Genomic DNA, 19,776 nt, shown 5'->3' on the forward strand with positions numbered 1-19,776 from the left:
TATAAATATAATTAGCTGACTAATTATATTAATCCCAATAAGATAATATAAGAATTTCTAGACATATTTAGAACATTTTATTTCTAAGTAAAAGAGCCGTTTTCTTTTTCAAATGCTGTTATGGATTACATATATTAAAACCGTATATGATACAAGTACATAATACGAATATACAGCTTGTTATTATATCTGTGCACATCAAAATCCAGAAGCCTTATTATGTCTAATGTCTAAAAGAATTAAATCAGTATCATGTCCCAAATAATTGTCATTTTTGTTTATTTGAACTGAAATATTTGTAAAAAGAATTCGAATTCAAACTTTTACCTGATGGATTAATACGAGACAAAAAGTTATTTAATCCCTCTATTTTTGTCGGTGTACCATAGCAGCAGGCAAATACGAGACCAATAAGCAAAAGATGAGTTCATAATCTTGACCCAAAGGAGCAAGAAGGGGTCAAGGAATTAAATTTACATTTACACTAGTGCAGCAAAATTTCCCAGGAGACAGGCAGCTACAACATCAAGACTTGTAAGAGAGGATATAAACTAGTACAAAACTACAGACCCTTGCAACTATACCAGGAAAGAGCAGTGTCATAAATACATTGTAACCATCAGTAGAACCTCTAATCTCAATTTGAATGGCAAAAAAAATAGAATGCCTCAGGTGTTAATCCCAGCGCCCGAACAGCACCAACAGTCCTTCCAAGAAAAGCAATAAACCCGATGCAGCAAGAGAATAAGATGGGAAGGGTAGTAGAGCAAAGGTTTACTACCACCTCCCACAACCAAAAGCATCATCTTTTAATATCATTTCCTGGCAATGAACAGTTCAAACATGATGACTGTACCAAATACCAGTGAAACAAAAAAAAAAAAAAAAGAAAAAGGAAAATAAATCAGAGAGCAAAGATAATATGAAAAGACAAAATATAACTGATACTCAGCATCGTCATTAAGCTATTGGGTCTGCAAATATCTCATGGTTCATTTTAACCGGCTTAAAATCTCTGTATATACAAACAGCCGTGACTATGCACTCCGAAAACAGAAATGCTAACAACAAAAAAAAGGAAAAATTATTAGTAAATCCTGTGTGGGGTATGAACAGATGGAAAGCCCATGGACGATCATCGTACATGATCAGGTACATTTTTACCACATCCATGTGGTGCTGGTGCACATTAATATACAGACAAAGTCACTGTGGGCCTATTTATCTGAGAAGCCCCGGAAAAGGAGCAGTGAAGTATTCACATGGCGCCTTTCAGGCAGGAGCTGCTCTGATTTTGAAACAGGTTTGACAGTTTGTTCCTTGTCAGGGAATGGGAATGAAAGAGAAAGGGAAAGGGAAGCGGAGACACCATCCTCCTCTTCCTTATCTGTCACCTTTTTATCTGGAGTCTTGTTCTGGGTATTATTTTTCTCTACCATTCCAACAAAGAAAGGCAGGATTCCTTTGTTTGGGGGTTTTGTCTCGGCACCTAAAGCAAGCTCAAGATTTGGGACCTCTTCATGGATTTGATCCTCATCATTTGATGAGTATTCTTTCCAGGGCATGGAGTTGCCCCCCAATTGAAAATCTTTTACACGATGTGAATCCACAGGAAAGAAGTACCTTTCAGTTGTTCCCACATCCTCTAGGATAACTTTCTCATCAGGAGCTTTGTCACAGCTTTTTTCCTCAATGAAGGAACTCGACCCCAAGTCACATATCTGTGAAGTAAAACCATCACCCAAACGATTCCCCCCTCTCACACTGCTGCACGCATATTGTTCACTGCAACCAGACTTCAGCTTCTTGCCGATACTACTCTCTCCATCTACCGTATCCCATGGCATTTTTTGTCCTGTACTACTCAAAGTCTGAGGGGCTGTCTCTGAAAGATCCAAGAAAGGGCGTTTCCTGCTATTCGACTGCCAGGAGTCAAGCCCTTTGATGCTTAGATCTCCTGAGGAAGCTTCTATATCCATACTTGTAGAATCTTCATTCAGATTCGTTTCAACTTTAACCTCATCTCTATTCCTGTCCATTCTATCCACTGTTTTCTCCTCACAGACACTTGTTGTGATGCTTTCATCTTGATTACTAGCCTGGAAAACCTTGGAGGATGGTGAGTCTTCTCTCATACATGAGGCATCGACATGCACTTGGATCTCCTCCCTGCTACTAGAACCATTATTGGATCTTGTTGCTTGAACAGACGATTTATGTTCTGTATCCAGCCTACATTCTGAAAGAGCTGCTTCTTCCTGTGAAAAGAATGGGTCAGCATTGTAGAGTAACATCAAACAGAAGATCCGACAAGCTTTATTGAGGTCAATATACATGAGCAACATGCAAATGCAAAACAGAGAAAGAAGAAGGGTATTAGCTTGTGTATTGATAATAGCTTATTCTTAGGTTGTGTTGTTATCAGGTTTTTATCCTGTAAATGCAAAAGCCTGAATAATAGCTTATTCCTAGCCCGAGAAGCACTTGAAGGCTTAAATGCCTTTGGGCTTTTCCAGTTACCTGAAAAATACAAGATCTGCTCTACTAGCTCATGCCCCATTATTAATTGGAAACAGATCTCCAATAGAAAGGAACAACTTAAAGCCATATTTAATTAGGCATTAGCATCAAACAAAATGAATTATTAGGAACTATAACAATGGAAGTTGAAGAATTTACAGTAGCTTCAATTATATGGTTGTGTAAATAGAATCAGAAAAGTAAACAAAAGTCACTTTAGAATCGTCTCATTTTCAAATCCATATGATGCTTCCAGCAGTAAATTATTGAAAAAAATTCATGGGAGTTTTCAGCAATAACAGCTGCCATCCTCTGCAGGTGGCTATTATAAAAACAATACTGCAATACCAATAATATAGAAATATGTAAATGTATGCATAAACTTCCAAAACATAGAAGTCAGCCACAATAATTCAAGCAATCGCAAACACCATATAATGATGATGATGACAATGACAATGATGATGATGATGTGTGTGTATACATACATATGTGTGTGTGTGTGTGCGTGCGCGCACGCAAATGCTTTATGCCATTAACATAAATAATTGCAATCAGCCTTAAAAAATGAGCAGAAAAAACAAGAATTAGGAAGATAAACATCAGAAATCAAGACTGAAAACACATTCAAGTTTGATCTAGTATCCAACTTTCTAAAATAGCATGCACTAAATGACACATTCAAATTATAAAGAAAGCCAAAATGTTATTAAAAAAGCCACCAATCTTCTAATTATGACCAAAACATAAAACAAGTTATTCATTGCAAGATAGGCCAAAATGCTGTATAGGCACATTCAAATTAAAGATTAAAACTCAAACATCTTTCTCTCTCTTTTGGGCTTGTTGTGGTGGGGGAAAGGGCGGAGCAAAAGCATGCGTGCAATCATGCAAGCCAATCTACCAAAATACCACATGAGCACAGGAACAGAACATCAAGCACCAATCTGTTCTCGACTGGAGAAACAAAATAAAAATTACCTGTGAAGGAGTGCATCTAATGTCTGAGCACCAAAGTTCACTGCCTGTGGCATTTTTTGGCAAGGATTCGGAGTTGAGTCTACCATCTTGTTGCTCCAAGCTTGTTTGTGGACCAGATGCTTTATCAAGACCCCCATTCAGTGAATTATATGGCTTGTGTGTACCATTCATGTCCACTGGCACCACATTAGGACTGGTAGTAACTGACTTACTTGCCGGATCTGAACAATTGGATTTCCTTCCCCTGAACACACCCCACAGAAAAAATAGCATGTTCCAGCCTGCCAATTATAGATCATGAACATCAGAAATTACCATAGTTGTGTACTAAATTTTATGTCATTTCTTCCCATAATACTATCAGATCTCATAAAATACTGCCAATTCTCGTCCACTCATTTCTAAGTATTTTCTTGAATTGAGGCAAACAATTAGGTAGGATCATGGCAAAAAAGAACACAATCAGGGAATATACAACAGTGAGCCACCAAAGGACCAGCTGAACAACAGTGAGCCACCAGAGGATCATGCAGCTGGTTTAAAATCAGGGGGTACTAACTTTGAGATATAACATTCCATATTCAATTACTAGAATGATACACAAAGTAAAACAGAGATGAAATTTAACAGCAAACATAGCATGCTATATAAATGCATATGGATAAAATATTTTTATACCACCAGTCTCACAGTATCATCATTCCACAAGAGAACCAGTTTGCCTCACCAAGGAATAAATCCCTAGGTGTGAAGTATGCAATCCTATCAAGGAATTATTACAATGAATCACAACAAAAATCAACACTACATTTGGAAGCAATTCTGCAAATACTTTGATGTTTGGTATTCTGAAAATGAATCACAGCAGAATTTATTTGCAAATGAATTGTGATGTTTGGTATGCTGCAAATTAATGAATGAAATTTAATTGAATTTCACATGAATTCAACAAACATAGAGTTGAATTCAATGTATATCCTTATTTCTTAAATTTGAGTTACAAGCTACCCATCTTTCCTCACTACATGGGGCCTTTTTTTTGTCCAAAAGAACAAGAAACAGCCCTTTCTACCACATGCTTGGAAATATGATCAACCATCCATGTGTTCATAACCATCAACTCTTACTACTTTCTCTTCTTAACATATATCGCAATGCAACTGGGATTTCACTCCCCTCAAGTTCCTTGGATTTAAGCACCATCCTAATCTACTATGAGTGGAGAAGCAAAAGAGGTCTCAAAAAAAGGCTCACAAGCTAAAATTAGAGTTTTTTAAAACTTTGTGAGAGAGCGAGCTGTTGAGACCATTGAAAGAGGGGGAGGTAGTCTAATCAGAAAATATTGAATTCATTTCAAAATTCGACTGGTTCTTACAGAATTTAGGCTAATGATAAAGTACCATTAATTGAGATTATGAGATTCAAAAATTTCATGATTTCTAACATAACAATAACAAACGAATTCTACCATATTATTTATTCCAAAAACAAAGTTGAATAATATAAATCTACAACATTCTTACGCTGGGACTTCTCAGGAAGCTGGGTGGATGGGAATATTAAGAATTCAACACCCCCAAAATATCCTTTCAATGCCAAATCTCCTCTAATCATGTTATCCAACAGGTTCTTGTAGCTTTTTTCATAACTGTACCACAATCAGTAACATTAAAAAGGTCATATACATCAAAGAAACCACTTTCGGTAAGAAAAGAGCAAATTGCACCCATATTTACCTTTCAAGATCCTTAGCAAAGAAATAAAGAGCAATATTATCTTCTTTGGCACCAAGTTCGTGAAACTGTCTTGGCCATGTACTTAAGCGAGGCACTTCATCCACAGTGATTTTCTGGGGAAACTGATTCATTACTTCTAGGACTTTAGGTGATGCACAAGTTGATAAATGCGCTTGAATTCCATCATGTAAGTCCAGTAGTCTTCCACCTCTGCGCACTTCAAAGGCCCCCCTGCATGCATGTAACAAAATCTCACCTAGAACACGATTTCACAAGCATGTATGGAGATGAGAGAATAGAGGAAAACATGATGCCTAGTCATACACATGGAAGAAAAACTTACTGCCAGATGTATTCATGCTCTGGGATGGTTAACATCTTTGAAAAAAGGGGTGTTGCTGTCAAAGAATGACAGGGTTTTCCACCAGAAGGGACCATTGTATCTTCCCCAACTTTTAAAGGCAAAACAATATCTGCAGAATTCACATTCAGCTGCTTGACATTATTAATATTCATCTGTTTGCAACTCTCAGACGAACTCAGACCAATATTTGCTTGCCCTTCATCTGTTCCTTCATCAGAAATCATATTTCTCAACTTATTTGAAACTGAAAACTGATCATGCGAAGCTGCCTCAGAAGTCACATCCACATTTGATGACAACAAGCCATCAGATTGATCAATTTCTTTCTTCTTTCTGAATATTCCAGGCTTCCTAAGCATGGCAGCCTCAATTGCAGCTTTCAACTTACTACCTTTGCTCATGTCCTCCCTAACAATTCTTGCAGCAGATGTATCAGTACCAGAAGGCCTAGGACTACAAATCGTGCAAAACTCTGCAGCATGCCCAATTTCCTTGCACTTTTGACAGGTGACACTTTTTAGCCCAGCAGTCACAGCAGGCCTCAAGCGAGTAACAGAACTCTCCCTAGTTTTCTCACTCTGATCTGATGATTCCCGTGACCGAGATAAGCCTTGTAAATTTTCATCGATATTATGGGACTGTCTCTCAGCATTCCAAGAAGAACTGGAAGAGGGTTCATCCTTTGGAATAACTTGGTTTGACTTTTGTTCAATAGAAGCACTAGACATCCCATTCATAGCTGAAGATCGAACTGTAAAAGCAAATAATAAAAAGTTGATTTCACCCGATCCAAAAAGAAAAGGAGAAGCGGAGGATGGAAAACTAGCTTTGTAGAAGAAAAAATTAAGAGAGAACCAGAGACGGTAAGATCATACCAGAAGTAATAGGAAGCTCAGCACTTTTACGAGCTATACTGCTGGTTGATCTCAATAAGCCACCCAATTTACCATCAGATTGCAAAGCCTTTGGCTCTTTGTTATTGCTTGTAGATGATACAGCAACATTATCACCACGAGGAGTGAGCTTTTGATTGACTTTAAGCGTAGAGATGTGAGAATTAGTTGTCCCCGAACTACCCACAGGACGATCCAATTTAGCCAAAGTCTTACTTTCAGATGCATTCCGTTCTTTCACTTGTTTTAGTGCTTTTATATCTTGAGCTTGAGAATATTTTGATGAAAGCATTTTAACTTTTGACTCAGTAGCACCAGAACGGCTTGGATTCACAGATCTAAATGACATAGATTTGCTCATCGTCCTGGCAGTCCCCTCTTTCATATCGAGTTCTCTATTGCCCTTCTGCTTTTGAGGAACATCATCAACAAGTTTCACTTTTGGTTTGGAATTTATAGTGCTGAATGAATTGGACTTCAATAAAGTACCTGTACAGAGAAATACAATTAACGGATGCTGGTGTTGCCATAATAAAACCAATTGATAATAAAAATCAGAATGAGAAAACCATTGCCTCCATCCAGCTTATATATATCAATATGTAAATCACACCAGGTCCAAAAACCTTCACCTTACAACTTCTCATACAATCTAATTCTCTCCGAACAAACCTTAAGATACCAGTCCATCCATATAAATCATGCAAGTCTATTGGATTTAAATATTCATTAAATCTTTTAAGATAGCAGCCTATTCATATAAATTATGCTAGTCTATTGGATTTAAATACTCATTTACATTTTTTTTTAAACTTAAATACTGATTACACTATGTTACATTTTTGTTCTCTGACAAAAAAAGGAAATAGACCTAGTTGTATGTGTGATAATAAAAAATATATATATATAATATCTAGTAACCAGCTCTGGAAAAAGTTGGATTGACCACAAATCATAAACTGGCATAAAATCAATTAATCTCAGTACAAATAAAAAATATATATATATAATATCTAGTAACCAGTTCTGGAAAAAGTTGGATTGACCACAAATCATAAACTGGCATAAAATCAATTAATCTCAGTACAAACACCATTTCAAAATTCCACATCCAAGACATAAATACAAGTAACAGACAGTTATTTTCATTACCCTTGGGTGTTCGAAGACGTGGACCAATAGGAGAACGTGCAATTTCCGGACTATCAATAGTAGAGTGATTGGCTAAAGATGTTTGATGAGCTGGTTTTACTTTCCCTTTATCTAGGCCCTTGAATGAACTATCCCGAGACAGTGCAGCTATTTTGCTAGGGCTGGATGACTTTGGTGATCCAAAACTTGTATCAATAGCTAGCCTTTTTGAAGCTGAAGCGACCTCTATAGTTTCAAAAAGCCTCTTGCTGGAGCTCTGTGCACCTGCTCTGCTAGATTTTTTACCCTCAGCATCTGAACCTTCAGAATTAATTTTACAAAGAGTTAAAAAATGCAAATGCTTTGCATACAGATCACTGCAATTCTTCTTATAACAATTTCAATTATTTCTGCTTTACCTTGCTTCTGGTTTTCTGTTTCCTCAGCCAACTTGCATTCTTCACACAGCCAATCACCTTCTGGGACCTTCTGAAGCATTTCTCGCATGCAATAACTGGTTAACAACAACAAATATGTTAAGACTAGCTTGAGTATGAACATCTGATTTGATAGAACAGAGAACCGATAAAAGTCAACAACATAAGAACCATATGTCAAAGATCATATATGCTTACGTATGTTCTGCACCATCACTGCACTTACTGCATATAGCAAGCAAATCCTCCCTACCAGCATCACCACAAATATCACATACTTTCACCTGTTTCAAACATATCATAGCTTCAGCTGAAAGGGAAGGAGAAAATCCCCAGAAAAAGGAAACAACCAGAAGAAAGAGCAACATCCTTATTTTAATATTGTAAATGACATTGGAAGCTATTAATTGCAAGATAATACCCTTTTCTTCAACATGTTAATTCAAAGAACTTATACTAAATAAATGTTCATTTCAAGAATTTTCCATTTTCATTTACAGTACATTTGATCGCATCAAGCAAGGAAGTTTCAAGAGTTAGTTTGTTGACTAAATGAATAAATGTTGCTTTATTGGCAGACACCATACGAATAAGATAAACCAAAATCCATAATTAGCCCAAGACCTCAATGAATCCCACAGACCTGATTGCCAGAAAATATGCACTAGAACAGAGGGCGAAAATCAATAAACCAAGAAATTTGTTTTATAGACCTTCCAAAACCTACACCACTAAGTTTCAGAAGTCATTCTCCCTTCAAAAATTGCCATTGCTAAATAATATATATTGAGTTGACATAGACATTTTATAAATGTGTGAACATATATACAGATGGAAAAAATATGCAACTAAAAATAGCTTTACAAAACCAGAATGCAGTGAACACAAATTGGAAATATTATGCGACTAAAAATTCCAATAACTCAGCAAAGACAGCTCAAGCTTCCAAAAAGACCATGCAAGTGCATATTACTTACATCATGCTCCACAATTTCTGACTCGTCACTTTCATCACCAGATACAGATTGCAAAGCAGCCTCCTGCAAATCAGGTAAATCAACTGACACATTCAACTTCTCATCTCGATCAACTTGGACAGGACACTTAAATCTTTCATCTGGTGGGTCTCCATTGTCGTCTTTGGTATCAACTTCTAACTTTGGAAAAAGTTGACTTGAAACCTTAGGAGTATCTACCTTTGCATCTTCCTCCAAATGTGCTCCATTTGTGTTGGAGGACGTACACCTGCTCTGGACCTTTGGTGAGCTACTGCCAGCACATGCATCATTTGGAAGTGTCTCTAACAACTCTGGCTTAGGGGAAATTATTGTCTTTCCAGTTCCTTCTGATCCTAAACTACAAACTAAAGCTGAACTACTAGATAAATTCTTCCTGTCTACATTATTGCTATGATAACCTTCTGCTATATTCACATCATTAGCTCTACTGATGCATGAAATGTTATCATCATGACCTTCTACAACTTTGGGATACTCATTCTTATTTGAGATAGTTTTATTTGAGATAGTTGCTAAAGTGCACTGCTGCTTTGGAGAAAGTTTATCCACCCCAACAGTTCCATCAAGGGGCACTTTCAGAGGCATCTTAGACTCAACTGAGGTATCAACTGTATCAGAACACCTCAAATGTACTTTACTTTCTGCATTTACAGATAAAGAATCTTGACTTGAATTGGCACTGAGAAGGTTACTTGCTTCACAAGCCCTATCTTTAAAACACGAAACTTCATCCTCATTAATAGAGTTCTGACTTGTTGCAGTTCCACGAAAGGTTTCATCCGAAAATCCATCGTCCTTTGATTCCATACAGGAAATCTTAAGATGCATACACGATGAACAAGGAGCGGAACACACGTTACACGTCCCAGACTCTACTCTTGCACGAACCTTCCGTCTCATGGAAGGTTTTCCTAATCTCTTTTCAGACTGAGATGATAACTGCAATAAAAAATGAAACAAGCAAGAAGATAGGAAATAAATCTTGATCTTCAGGTTCAAATATTCCTGTGAACAATATTTACATATTCTAACACAGAAAAAACTTCCCTAAAAATTTTCAACATAATTTAAAATACAAAAAGCAAAACCAATAGAACCAAACACTCAAAAGACATTATTTGAGACCAAGTCCAAGCTAATAGCATTAAATAACAGCTACCAGGGATAATAAATCAACTTCTCATAATAAAGTAGACTCATATGCATTTCACAATACATTAAAAAAGCTAAAGTTTTGTAGAAACTAAACCAGATTGCAAACCAAAGATTAGTTTTGGGGAATAAATAGTCATTTTAAAATAATCTAATTGTCATAAAAATTGTAACCAGTTCAAATCAAGCAATGCCTACGGTTTACAGCCTCATAAGTGTTTCTCAGACAACATGGCTAAATTTTATATATAAAACAAGGAAAATACAAAATGCTTCAAGAAAGACACCATGTTATATTTGATGTAGTGGTAACCTTAGGGTAATAGATGCCTTACATAGGTAGTACTCCCTGATAAGAAGATAATTCCAAAACCATTTATTTCGAGGAAACCTTGAAAAGAAAGGTCCATTCTCCTTCCCAAAATTCTTTGTGCAATTTGGAAACATATTTACTTAAAAGATTATTTGGCTCGTTTTAATTTTACATCTGATATGATATCCAAGCAATTTGCATTTTGGATTAAATGTCGCCACCACTTAAAAGAAAGCCTTGATACTGCAAAGCTGTAATCTCAAAGCTTGTCAGTCTCTAAGTTCCAACAGGCAGGACTATCAACTCAAAATTTCCTTGATTCTTCTACATTTTGCAGAACATTCTCTTTACCAATATCAAAAGAAGGGCCAATAAAGAGAACTAAATGAAGGCTTAATGCAGAAAAATGCTGTACAGATCATCATTTCATTATGAGCTCATCTTTGCACCCTTATGCACTAACAATGGTAAGGCTCTAGTTCCTGTTAATTGGAGAGTTGTCTTTATCAACTCCCAAGGAAGGAAAAGGGATTCCCAAAGTAAAAAATTTTGAGCCATTGTCAAAGAAAGTGTGCCTAATTCTTCTTAGAAATAACTTCAATTATTTATATGTTTATTCTCTTCAAAAAATAAACAAATTCATATAGCCAGAAAAACACCTCATACTGGAATCATTACAAGAAAGGATGTAATTAAAACCTATAATATGTTTATCATCCCATTATAAAACCCCTTTTACAAGGGACCCTGGAAAGAAAAGCGTAAGGCTCAAAATCTAAAAGTTGAATACTTTTAACATTAAAAAATTAATAATAAGATCTCACAAAAAACCACATTTGCAAGAGCTAAAAGTCAAAATTAAAAAAAATTAAGTTACGAATTTATTAATTACATTAGCACTGATTATGATAATTGTATAGTGGTTAAAGGTGCTGGCAAAGGCATCAAATTTTGGTTGTCGTAGTAGTGGATGATAGTCATGATATTAATAATGGTAGTGATATGTTTTACAGGTACTGGCAGGGGAGGGCGGAAGGAGTTGGTGGTACTTTTTGAATGATTGTCATGATGGTAAATGTAGCAGTGCTGGTGATGGTAACCAGTAGTGACAGTGATGTAAATGCATTCCGTGATGATGCGCATGGTGTTATAACAGTGTTGTCATGTGTTGAAGTGATAGTGTTGTGGTGATACTGGTAACAAATGCATCCACAGAGGCGGCTATGGTAATGTTAATGGCAGTAGAATTTACAATCATAATAGTTGTTGTGATGGTGGATAGAAGCTATGGTAATTGATTCTCCTACATTTTCTACATAAAATTCTTTAACAGAGAAACCAATATTTTTCTTTTCCCCCAAACTAAACCCCAAAACCAGTTATTCTTTTCCTAATCAAATAAGCCAAATGGTGACCTATTCCCTTTGTAACCTTCAGAAACCTTAGGTTATGCAAGCTACACTAGAATTTGTGGCAATATTAATCTAGAGTTAAGATTATAAAGAACGTTCAACATGGAAAATGATTCATTGTGCTCACCTGATAAACCTCTAATTTCAATAAAACTATAGTACATAGAGCGAAATTGTCATCCAAACAACATTTAGCAACTTCAAAAGATTAACCAGTGAGTACAATTTGTAAAAGTGCCAAAGCCCATTCACATATTCTATAAATTCCAGAAAGAGAATACAGAAATGAAAACGCCATAACCTAAGCAGATTCATCCAACTGCGAAATATTCTTAATCTCCAGATTTTATTCTGTTTTATTCATGATAACTTCATGAGTAATGAGTGAAAGGAACCCAGCGGAAGAGTAGAAGAGATAGAAAGAAGATAGAACAACAGAATGTAAATTACCCTTTTATCTCACCATATTCTTCTCAATATCTCGTTCAGTTTCCTCTACTGGCCCCTGCATGCGATAACTCCCTTTCAAGACTGATGTGATCTAAAAAGCACGTCAATACTACATCAATCGCTATTTCATTAATCTCTCATTCAATCGTCAAGTTCTCAAAAAATAATCGAGCCAATTCTGAAATACCTAAATTGCAAAACTGAGAGTCTCGAAAACAGAAATCAATTGAACATGTAATCCAATAAGAATTTATGAAATTCAACACAAAAATTAATCAAAAACAACAAAACCCTAATTACATGCCTTTGGTTTTCCAATCAAGTTCGTCGCATTGTATAGCTCCTCCACGCTCCGTTCCCTTTGCTCGGCTGCCATCCCCGCCACCACCGACACAATCCGCCGCAATCCACCAACATCAAATCCAAATTATTTCAATCACCACAAATTGCTCTAATGTTTTCCCCAATTAACACCACACTCAATCCTAAATTGAACACGATACGTAACACAATCCTACAACCCCCTTTCTATCTAGGTTTTTCTCTCTTCTCTATCTAATACTACAAAAACAAGGAAAACCAACAATCAGACGATATTCCTGCTACAAGAGGATCTGACATACAAATATACACCTACATGTGTATATATACACACACACACACACACACACATACACACACATAAATGTAAAAATACTAATTGTTATTAATAATTATAGTTATTTCTATTATTATTAGTATTATTATTTAATCTCTTTCAGAACACACTCCCCCTGTATATAGTTTTCTCTCTCTATGATCTGCAGAGAAATTCTGAAATCAAATGCTCAGTTCAAGAAAATTGATAACACCTTCCTGCTTCCTTCTCAGCTCAAATTTGCCTCTCTCTTTATATATCATTTTATTTATTTTCTCTCTCTAGAAAAAATATTTTATTTAAAGTGAGGGCAAATCTCTTTGTTTCTTTCTATCTCTAGAATTAGATGAATTTTTCTGATACTTTTCCTTTCCCTCTCCTCTTTATTTTCCTGGAAAATTAATAAATTTTATAGATAGATTTGCAATTCTTAATGGAGGGACTTCCCCCTTGCCTTGGTCAGCTGTTTCCCAATTTTAGAGGTTTTGTTTTTTATTTTATTCTATTCCTTATTTTTAAAATAGATTATTATGATTTAATGTTTCATTTAATTTTTAAATTTTAAAAATATAGTATTATTTAACTTCTTAAATTTTTTTAATGTTACACAATGTCTCGAGTCCAAATATATTATTCAAAATATGGAGATTTTGATATTTAAATTTAATATGAGGAATAAATTAATAAAGTCTAATTTTACTTTTTTTTTTCTTTTTCATTTGAAATCTAATAACTTTAAATATTATGGCATGCCAAATCATAGGTTAGATAGATGTAAAAGGATTGAATTGGTTTATAAATAAATTTTAGATATGATTTACTTATAAGTAAATTTTTTCATGTTTAGAATAAATTTAAAAATAATATTTTTTTTTAAAAACGTTAAGTGGATGAAGATATTTGTCTTAAAGTTTTGAAGTTTAAATTTGTAGAATTTATTGAATATTCGGTTAATTATATTTAAATATATAGAATTGAAATTGTAAATTTTAATTTTTCATTTATTTTAGTAACAAATACAAAATTTTAAATCAATAAATTAATTCCACAAAATTTTGTGGAATTCATTTATTATAAACAAGTGGTTAGAAAGAAAATCAATTGAATCATACCCGATTGACATGGAAATAAAATATTTATATGTTAACTAAAAAATAATAATAATAATAATAATAATATATAACTATTAATTATAGTTTCAACCAATAAACACTTGTTTAATATTACTCTTTTTTTTTTTTTTTTAGAAACTTTGCTAATTTCTAAATGGATAAGAATTCGTATGGAAATGTTTTTAATATTTCTGTTACTTTTACATGTTAAAATTGTTATAATTTAATGGAAAAAATTAAATAAGAATAACGATTATAAACTGAATGATATATTTTAGATATTTAAAACTAATTAATATATTATACAATAATAATAATTAAGAGCAAAAAATGTTTGGAATAATTTTGTGGAATTCGTTTATATATCCAAATTTTCTGTATTTGGTAAATGAATTCAACCTTACAGATTCAATTCTATGAATTCAAATATAATTAAATCATATTCTAAAACAAAAATATTGAATTTTCAAATAAATTTTATAAAATTAAACAACTTAAAAATCTTATTATAAAATATTCATCCTCATAGCCTTTTAAAATTATTATGTTAAAAATATTTTAAATTTAAAAGTAAATAAATTTTTAATTTTTAAATTTGCTCCAAATATGAAAATTTTATTTTCAAAATAATTTCACATTTTAAATTTATTTATAGTAACGGAGCATAAATACTAAGTAGCATAAATTCATTTATTTATTTATTATTATTTTTTGTTTAAATTTGGAAAGCTGCTTAGGCTACTATATTCAACTCGAGCGTGTCTAGTCGCACGTGCGACATATGGTAACTGTAGATTGGCACGTGTGGTTCGTGATACATGCAATTGTATTGACTAAGCGGTGAGTGGTTAGCCTAGTCTGATGACACGTGGATCCTAGAGGTCTATCTTGAGACCTTGGCGTGTTTCGCCAAAGGTTCATTACAATTTTAGGATAGTCCATTAACTACGTTACACGTTTTAGACATGGCATGCATTTCTAATTTGATATACTGTCTACATCCTATAATAACAGGAATATTTTAATTTGGCACACGAAAACAATGAAAAATATTTATAAAAAAAATGATATTTTTATTTTTTACTTAAAGAAAAGTAAAATCGAAATGATTTTTAGAAAGTATTATTATGATTAATTTATATAAACATATAACCCGAGTCTAATCATATTTTATTATGAAAAATTTATTGTTAATAAAATGATGGTCTGTCATGTTGATAAAATAATTTATTTTTCATACCCAAAGAAAAAAAAAAGAATTTTTTTACACAATATTTCAAATTGGTAATACCCATCGGATGGAATTGATTTTGTCATAAGAGAAAAAGCAACTGCTCTGCTCATTACTATAAATGTATGGATGAACAATATTTGAAAATGACGACAACCTAATCTTTCAATTACTTGTTATCTATTATCCCATGTTGGTTTGGATAAAATACAATATTTAGAAAATTTTTTTCTTTCTCTTAAGCTAACTTTCGGGAGTGAGTTACACATGATTCATTTTATAAATAGTATCAAAGCCTGCCTTGCTTTAATGTTAGGCCACCAGAGATATATTTACATGTAAATTTCACATTTCATATATTTTGAATTCACTTTTGGAGAATGAGTTAGGCCGAGTTCGTTTTATAACATTTCTAACTTGTTTGTTTTCATTTATGAATCCAAATGTCTGAACTCTGATCAACCCAGTTTCTAAGTTCAACAGGACACTGATCACACTTTTCCAATTGGAAGGAATGTCCAGTCCAGGTCAGGATAAATGGACCAACATTTTATGTTGATTTAAAACTATATTTTGGCTTTCTGCAACTCTTGAAAGTTGAAACATATCATTGGTCGTGTCAAACGAAAGGATTCAATTTGAATGTTACCAACTAATAATTAACTCCCTTCAAAATAAAAAAGAGTATCTTTATTGTTATTGCTGGATTAAATAATAAAGCTATATGGAGAGTAAAGGGTAATGATATTTTATAGGCAGAAGAATTAACTAGTTTAAGGACAAATCTGTACACTGGTTATCAAATAAAAGAGAAAATTATAATTATAGTCATACTTGAAGGACTAGATAGAAATTTACTTTCACAAAATTAAAGACGAGAGATAGCTGACCAGTCAAACACACGGAGAAAAACAAAAAATACCCAAACGGAAAGGCCGAAGCAAAGATTTACGAAGCAGAATAAAGCAGTTAAAATAAATAAATTAATAGAGAACAAAAACTACACAGAAACAGGAAAAACGTTAAAAACTTCATAAACTTTTCTTTTTCTTTTTAATTTTTTTAATTCACGAGCTTTCAATGCCAAAACGCTAAAAAATAAGAAAATAGAAAAAAGAAAATCCTTCCTCTATGTATCAAAGCAGAGCAACCATAAAAGATAAAGAATGAATCAATCAATAGTAACAGTAATCAGATAAATAGAGATTCGAGCGAGAAAGAGAGAGAGAAGAAGCTTTCAGCTTTTTAAAATGATCTGATCGGTTAGGGCTTTTCGTTCTGAGGAAATTCAATTCAATTATCGTTTGGAAATACTTCAGCGATTTAAGATATTGGGTTTTTTTTTTTTTTTTTTTAATTTATTGTGCTTAATTGTCTTGCATGCTACTGTATAATTTGCTAGATTGGATACTTTCAGAGTGTATGGACTCTTTTACAGCCAATTTCATTTGTTAGTATGTTTTTGTGGTTGATAGTTATTGTTTGAAGAGGAATTTCTATTTCATTTGACCTTAGCTTCCCGTCTTTTTAGAACTGAAACAATTGCTTAGCTTGTTATGAGCTTAATTCTTTAATTTGGCTCGTGATTGCATATGCTTTGAATTTCTTGTTAGTGGAAGTGTTTTGGTCTCTTTGTTTGTATATATAACTTCGGGTGTGCATTTTTTTTTTTTTTTTGGGTTGGTTGTTTAGAGAGATTGCTGTTTGCAATGGTGTTTAGAGATGCACTCAAGGGACCAAAAGTGAAGGTGGAAGATAGTGGTTGTGATTCAGCAGTAAATGTTAGTTTGCAGAATTGTGATGTGTCTCAGCTTCCTGTATATTTTCGGGAAGAATCGGGAATTTCCCAGAAAAAATTTCAGTCTTTGGCGTTCATTATCTTATCGAGAAGTGTTGATTCAGATAATGTTGGAAATAGGTTGCTTGAAAGACAGGTGCTTGGTTTTGATTTGGGTCAAATATGGCTAAAGGAAATGAAATCAGCAGTTGTGGATAGAAATGGAAAAAATCATAATGCCCATGCATCAGATGATTGCCTCTTGCCTGGTCTTCATGAAGACACAGCATTAGATATATTGGCTTGGAGCTGCAGATCAGATTATCCAAGTTTGGCTTGTGTGAATAAAAATTTTAAAAGATTGATTAGAAGTGGATATTTATATAGATTGAGACAGAGGCTTGGCATTGTTGAACACTGGGTATATTTAGCTTGTATTTTAATGCCTTGGGAAGCTTTTGATCCAGTGAGGCAAGGATGGATGCGATTGCCTAGGATGCCATGTGATGAATGTTTTACTTATGCAGATAAGGAGTCTCTTGCAGTAGGTACTGAACTACTTGTTTTTGGCCGTGAGTTGTCAGGATTTGCTATCTGGAGGTACAGCTTGATTTCTCATGATTGGTCCAGATGCCCTCCAATGGACTTGCCTCGTTGTCTGTTCGGTTCAAGCAGCCTTGGGGAGTATGCCATTGTTGCAGGGGGAAGTGACAATAAAGGACACATTCTAAGATCTGCCGAGCTTTATAATTCTGAACTAGGTTTTTGGCAAGCTTTGCCAGATATGAACTTGCCACGTAAGCTGTGTTCAGGATTCTTTATGGATGGGAAATTTTATGTTATTGGGGGTATGTCAAGCCAAACAGAATGTTTAAGCTGTGGCGAGGAGTATAACCTTGAGACAAGGACCTGGAGGAGGATAGAGAACATGTACCCTGTTTCCAGCATAGGTCATCCGGCCATGCGTTCTCCTCCTCTAGTTGCTGTTGTGAATAATCAACTTTACTCTGCTGATCAAGCAACAAATGAGGTCAAGAAATATGACAAAAACAATAATTCATGGAATGTAGTGAAATGGTTGCCAGTTAGGGCTGACTCTTCTCATGGTTGGGGCTTAGCGTTTAAAGCATGTGGTAAGAGCTTATTAGTGATTGGGGGACATAGAGGTCCTGAAGGTGAGGTTATTGTGTTGCATTCTTGGGATCCACAGGATAGAAGTATGGATGGGCCAGGATGGAATGTTCTTGCTGTCAAGGAGCGAGCAGGTGCTTTTGTATACAATTGTGCTGTGATGGGATGCTAATGGTCCGATACATACTTGTCTTTAGTGCAAACTTTGACTTGTGTGCGTAATCAAATGCTAAAATTGATTGGCGAAGGTAACACTTGTTTTTCTTGGTATAATTTGTGGAAAATCTTGTGTTTTTCCATTTTTTTTGGTGCTTATTTATTTTATAGAATTTAGATTATCATAATTGGCCTTACCTTGACATTGTGATTCATAATGATTTATTCCAATCCCCATTATGCTTACAATTGTAGATAAACTTCTTGCTTTAACAATGGTTTTTGTCCATGCTTTGTGAAATGTTGCTCTTTCTTATTGATTGAATTGTCGATTATATGTGTAGTAGTAGTGGACTACTCTCCTATAGGACATTTCATGGTCATCTCATGCTCTGTCTCATTTTTTTTCGTGACCTGCTTTAAGTTTATCCTGTCATTGTGCGGATGGAATTACTAGAAAACTTCAAAGCAAAGGAAGGATATTTGTTCAGCTTGATGTCCTGCAGAATTTTGTATTGCGTCACCATACCATGAGAAAAGTGAAGAAACTGCAGATTTGATTATTTGGTTTCATCATGTGTATTTCCTGATATGCTTTTTTACTATAATGGTATAATCAATGAACATTAGTGATTTTTCATCATACTCTTTTCCTTTTCTTCGGTGTATTATGATTGAGAGAGGGGACTCGGAACTTGGGTCTCTGTGAAGCCAAGTAAGCCTACAAGTGCTAAGTTCCTGTATAATTGGATACAATGTCCAGTGAACTAGAAAATAACATTTCTTGTCACAAATTTTAGAAAACCTAGTGAAATGACCAAATTTTGCTGTTTGAACACCTCCGCTCAATTTTTATTCCCCAGCTGTATGTCATGGTTTTGTTGCTCGTCTTTTCTAGTGTTGTTAAAGTGTAAGCTTGGTCAGCCTTACCTGCTAAGCTTTTGGAAATAAGTATCAGATGCCATGACCTTTTTTCTAGTCATTGATTCATTTAAATAAGCTGTGGATTAGTTCTACTGGCACAATCTGTAAAGGGGTTGGTCTTGAAGCTATAACAGAATCCATTTAATAAAGGGTTTTCAAAAAAAGAATAATAATATAACTTTGTTGATTTGTTCTTATGTCCTTTGATGGAAAAAGGTCATTTGATTTACTTTACTTGGAAAATGGTAATTCTTCAACGAGAAGCTTATTGCAGATGACATGCATTATGATTTCTATTACAAATAAATTTCTTTCTCATTTTAATTATTGCATTTTTTTATTTTATAATTTTTAACTTAGTTATTAATTACTTTTAAGCACAAATTAAACGGTATTATTT

At 34.2% G+C, this 19,776-nt stretch overlaps 2 protein-coding genes across 6 annotated transcripts; one reads left to right on the top strand and one right to left on the bottom strand.

Moving 5' to 3' along the window:
• Positions 1 to 923: 923 nt before the first annotated feature.
• LOC105632478 (RING/FYVE/PHD zinc finger superfamily protein) lies at positions 924 to 13,441 on the bottom strand. Of its 5 annotated transcripts, none has more exons than XM_037641241.2 (12): positions 12,713 to 13,441; positions 12,422 to 12,463; positions 9,040 to 10,020; positions 8,261 to 8,346; positions 8,045 to 8,139; positions 7,647 to 7,946; positions 6,477 to 6,983; positions 5,581 to 6,352; positions 5,238 to 5,468; positions 5,025 to 5,149; positions 3,502 to 3,782; positions 924 to 2,258 (listed from the first exon to the last, which is right to left on the bottom strand). In XM_037641241.2, exons 1-12 carry the CDS (start codon positions 12,782 to 12,784, stop codon positions 1,218 to 1,220), a joined length of 4,533 nt encoding a protein of 1,510 aa, XP_037497169.1. In that variant the 5' UTR covers positions 12,785 to 13,441; the 3' UTR covers positions 924 to 1,217. The 5 variants fall into 5 exon arrangements, with proteins under 5 accessions (XP_037497169.1, XP_020534377.1, XP_012070252.1 ...); XM_020678718.3 differs by having other exon boundaries at positions 7,647 to 7,940; positions 12,422 to 12,499; XM_012214862.4 differs by having other exon boundaries at positions 12,422 to 12,499.
• A 2,998-nt stretch (positions 13,442 to 16,439) lies between these two features.
• LOC105632479 (F-box/kelch-repeat protein At5g60570) lies at positions 16,440 to 19,095 on the top strand. Its single transcript, XM_012214867.4, has 2 exons — positions 16,440 to 16,650; positions 17,081 to 19,095. Exon 2 carries the CDS (start codon positions 17,098 to 17,100, stop codon positions 18,466 to 18,468), a length of 1,371 nt encoding a protein of 456 aa, XP_012070257.1. The 5' UTR covers positions 16,440 to 16,650; positions 17,081 to 17,097; the 3' UTR covers positions 18,469 to 19,095.
• The last annotated feature ends 681 nt before the right edge of the window (positions 19,096 to 19,776 follow it).

The sequence above is a fragment of the Jatropha curcas genome, chromosome 2 (genome assembly GCF_041381405.1).
Source record: "Jatropha curcas cultivar XTBG-Jc1 chromosome 2, XTBG_Jcur_1.0, whole genome shotgun sequence".
NCBI classification, from domain to species: Eukaryota; Viridiplantae; Streptophyta; class Magnoliopsida; order Malpighiales; family Euphorbiaceae; genus Jatropha; species Jatropha curcas.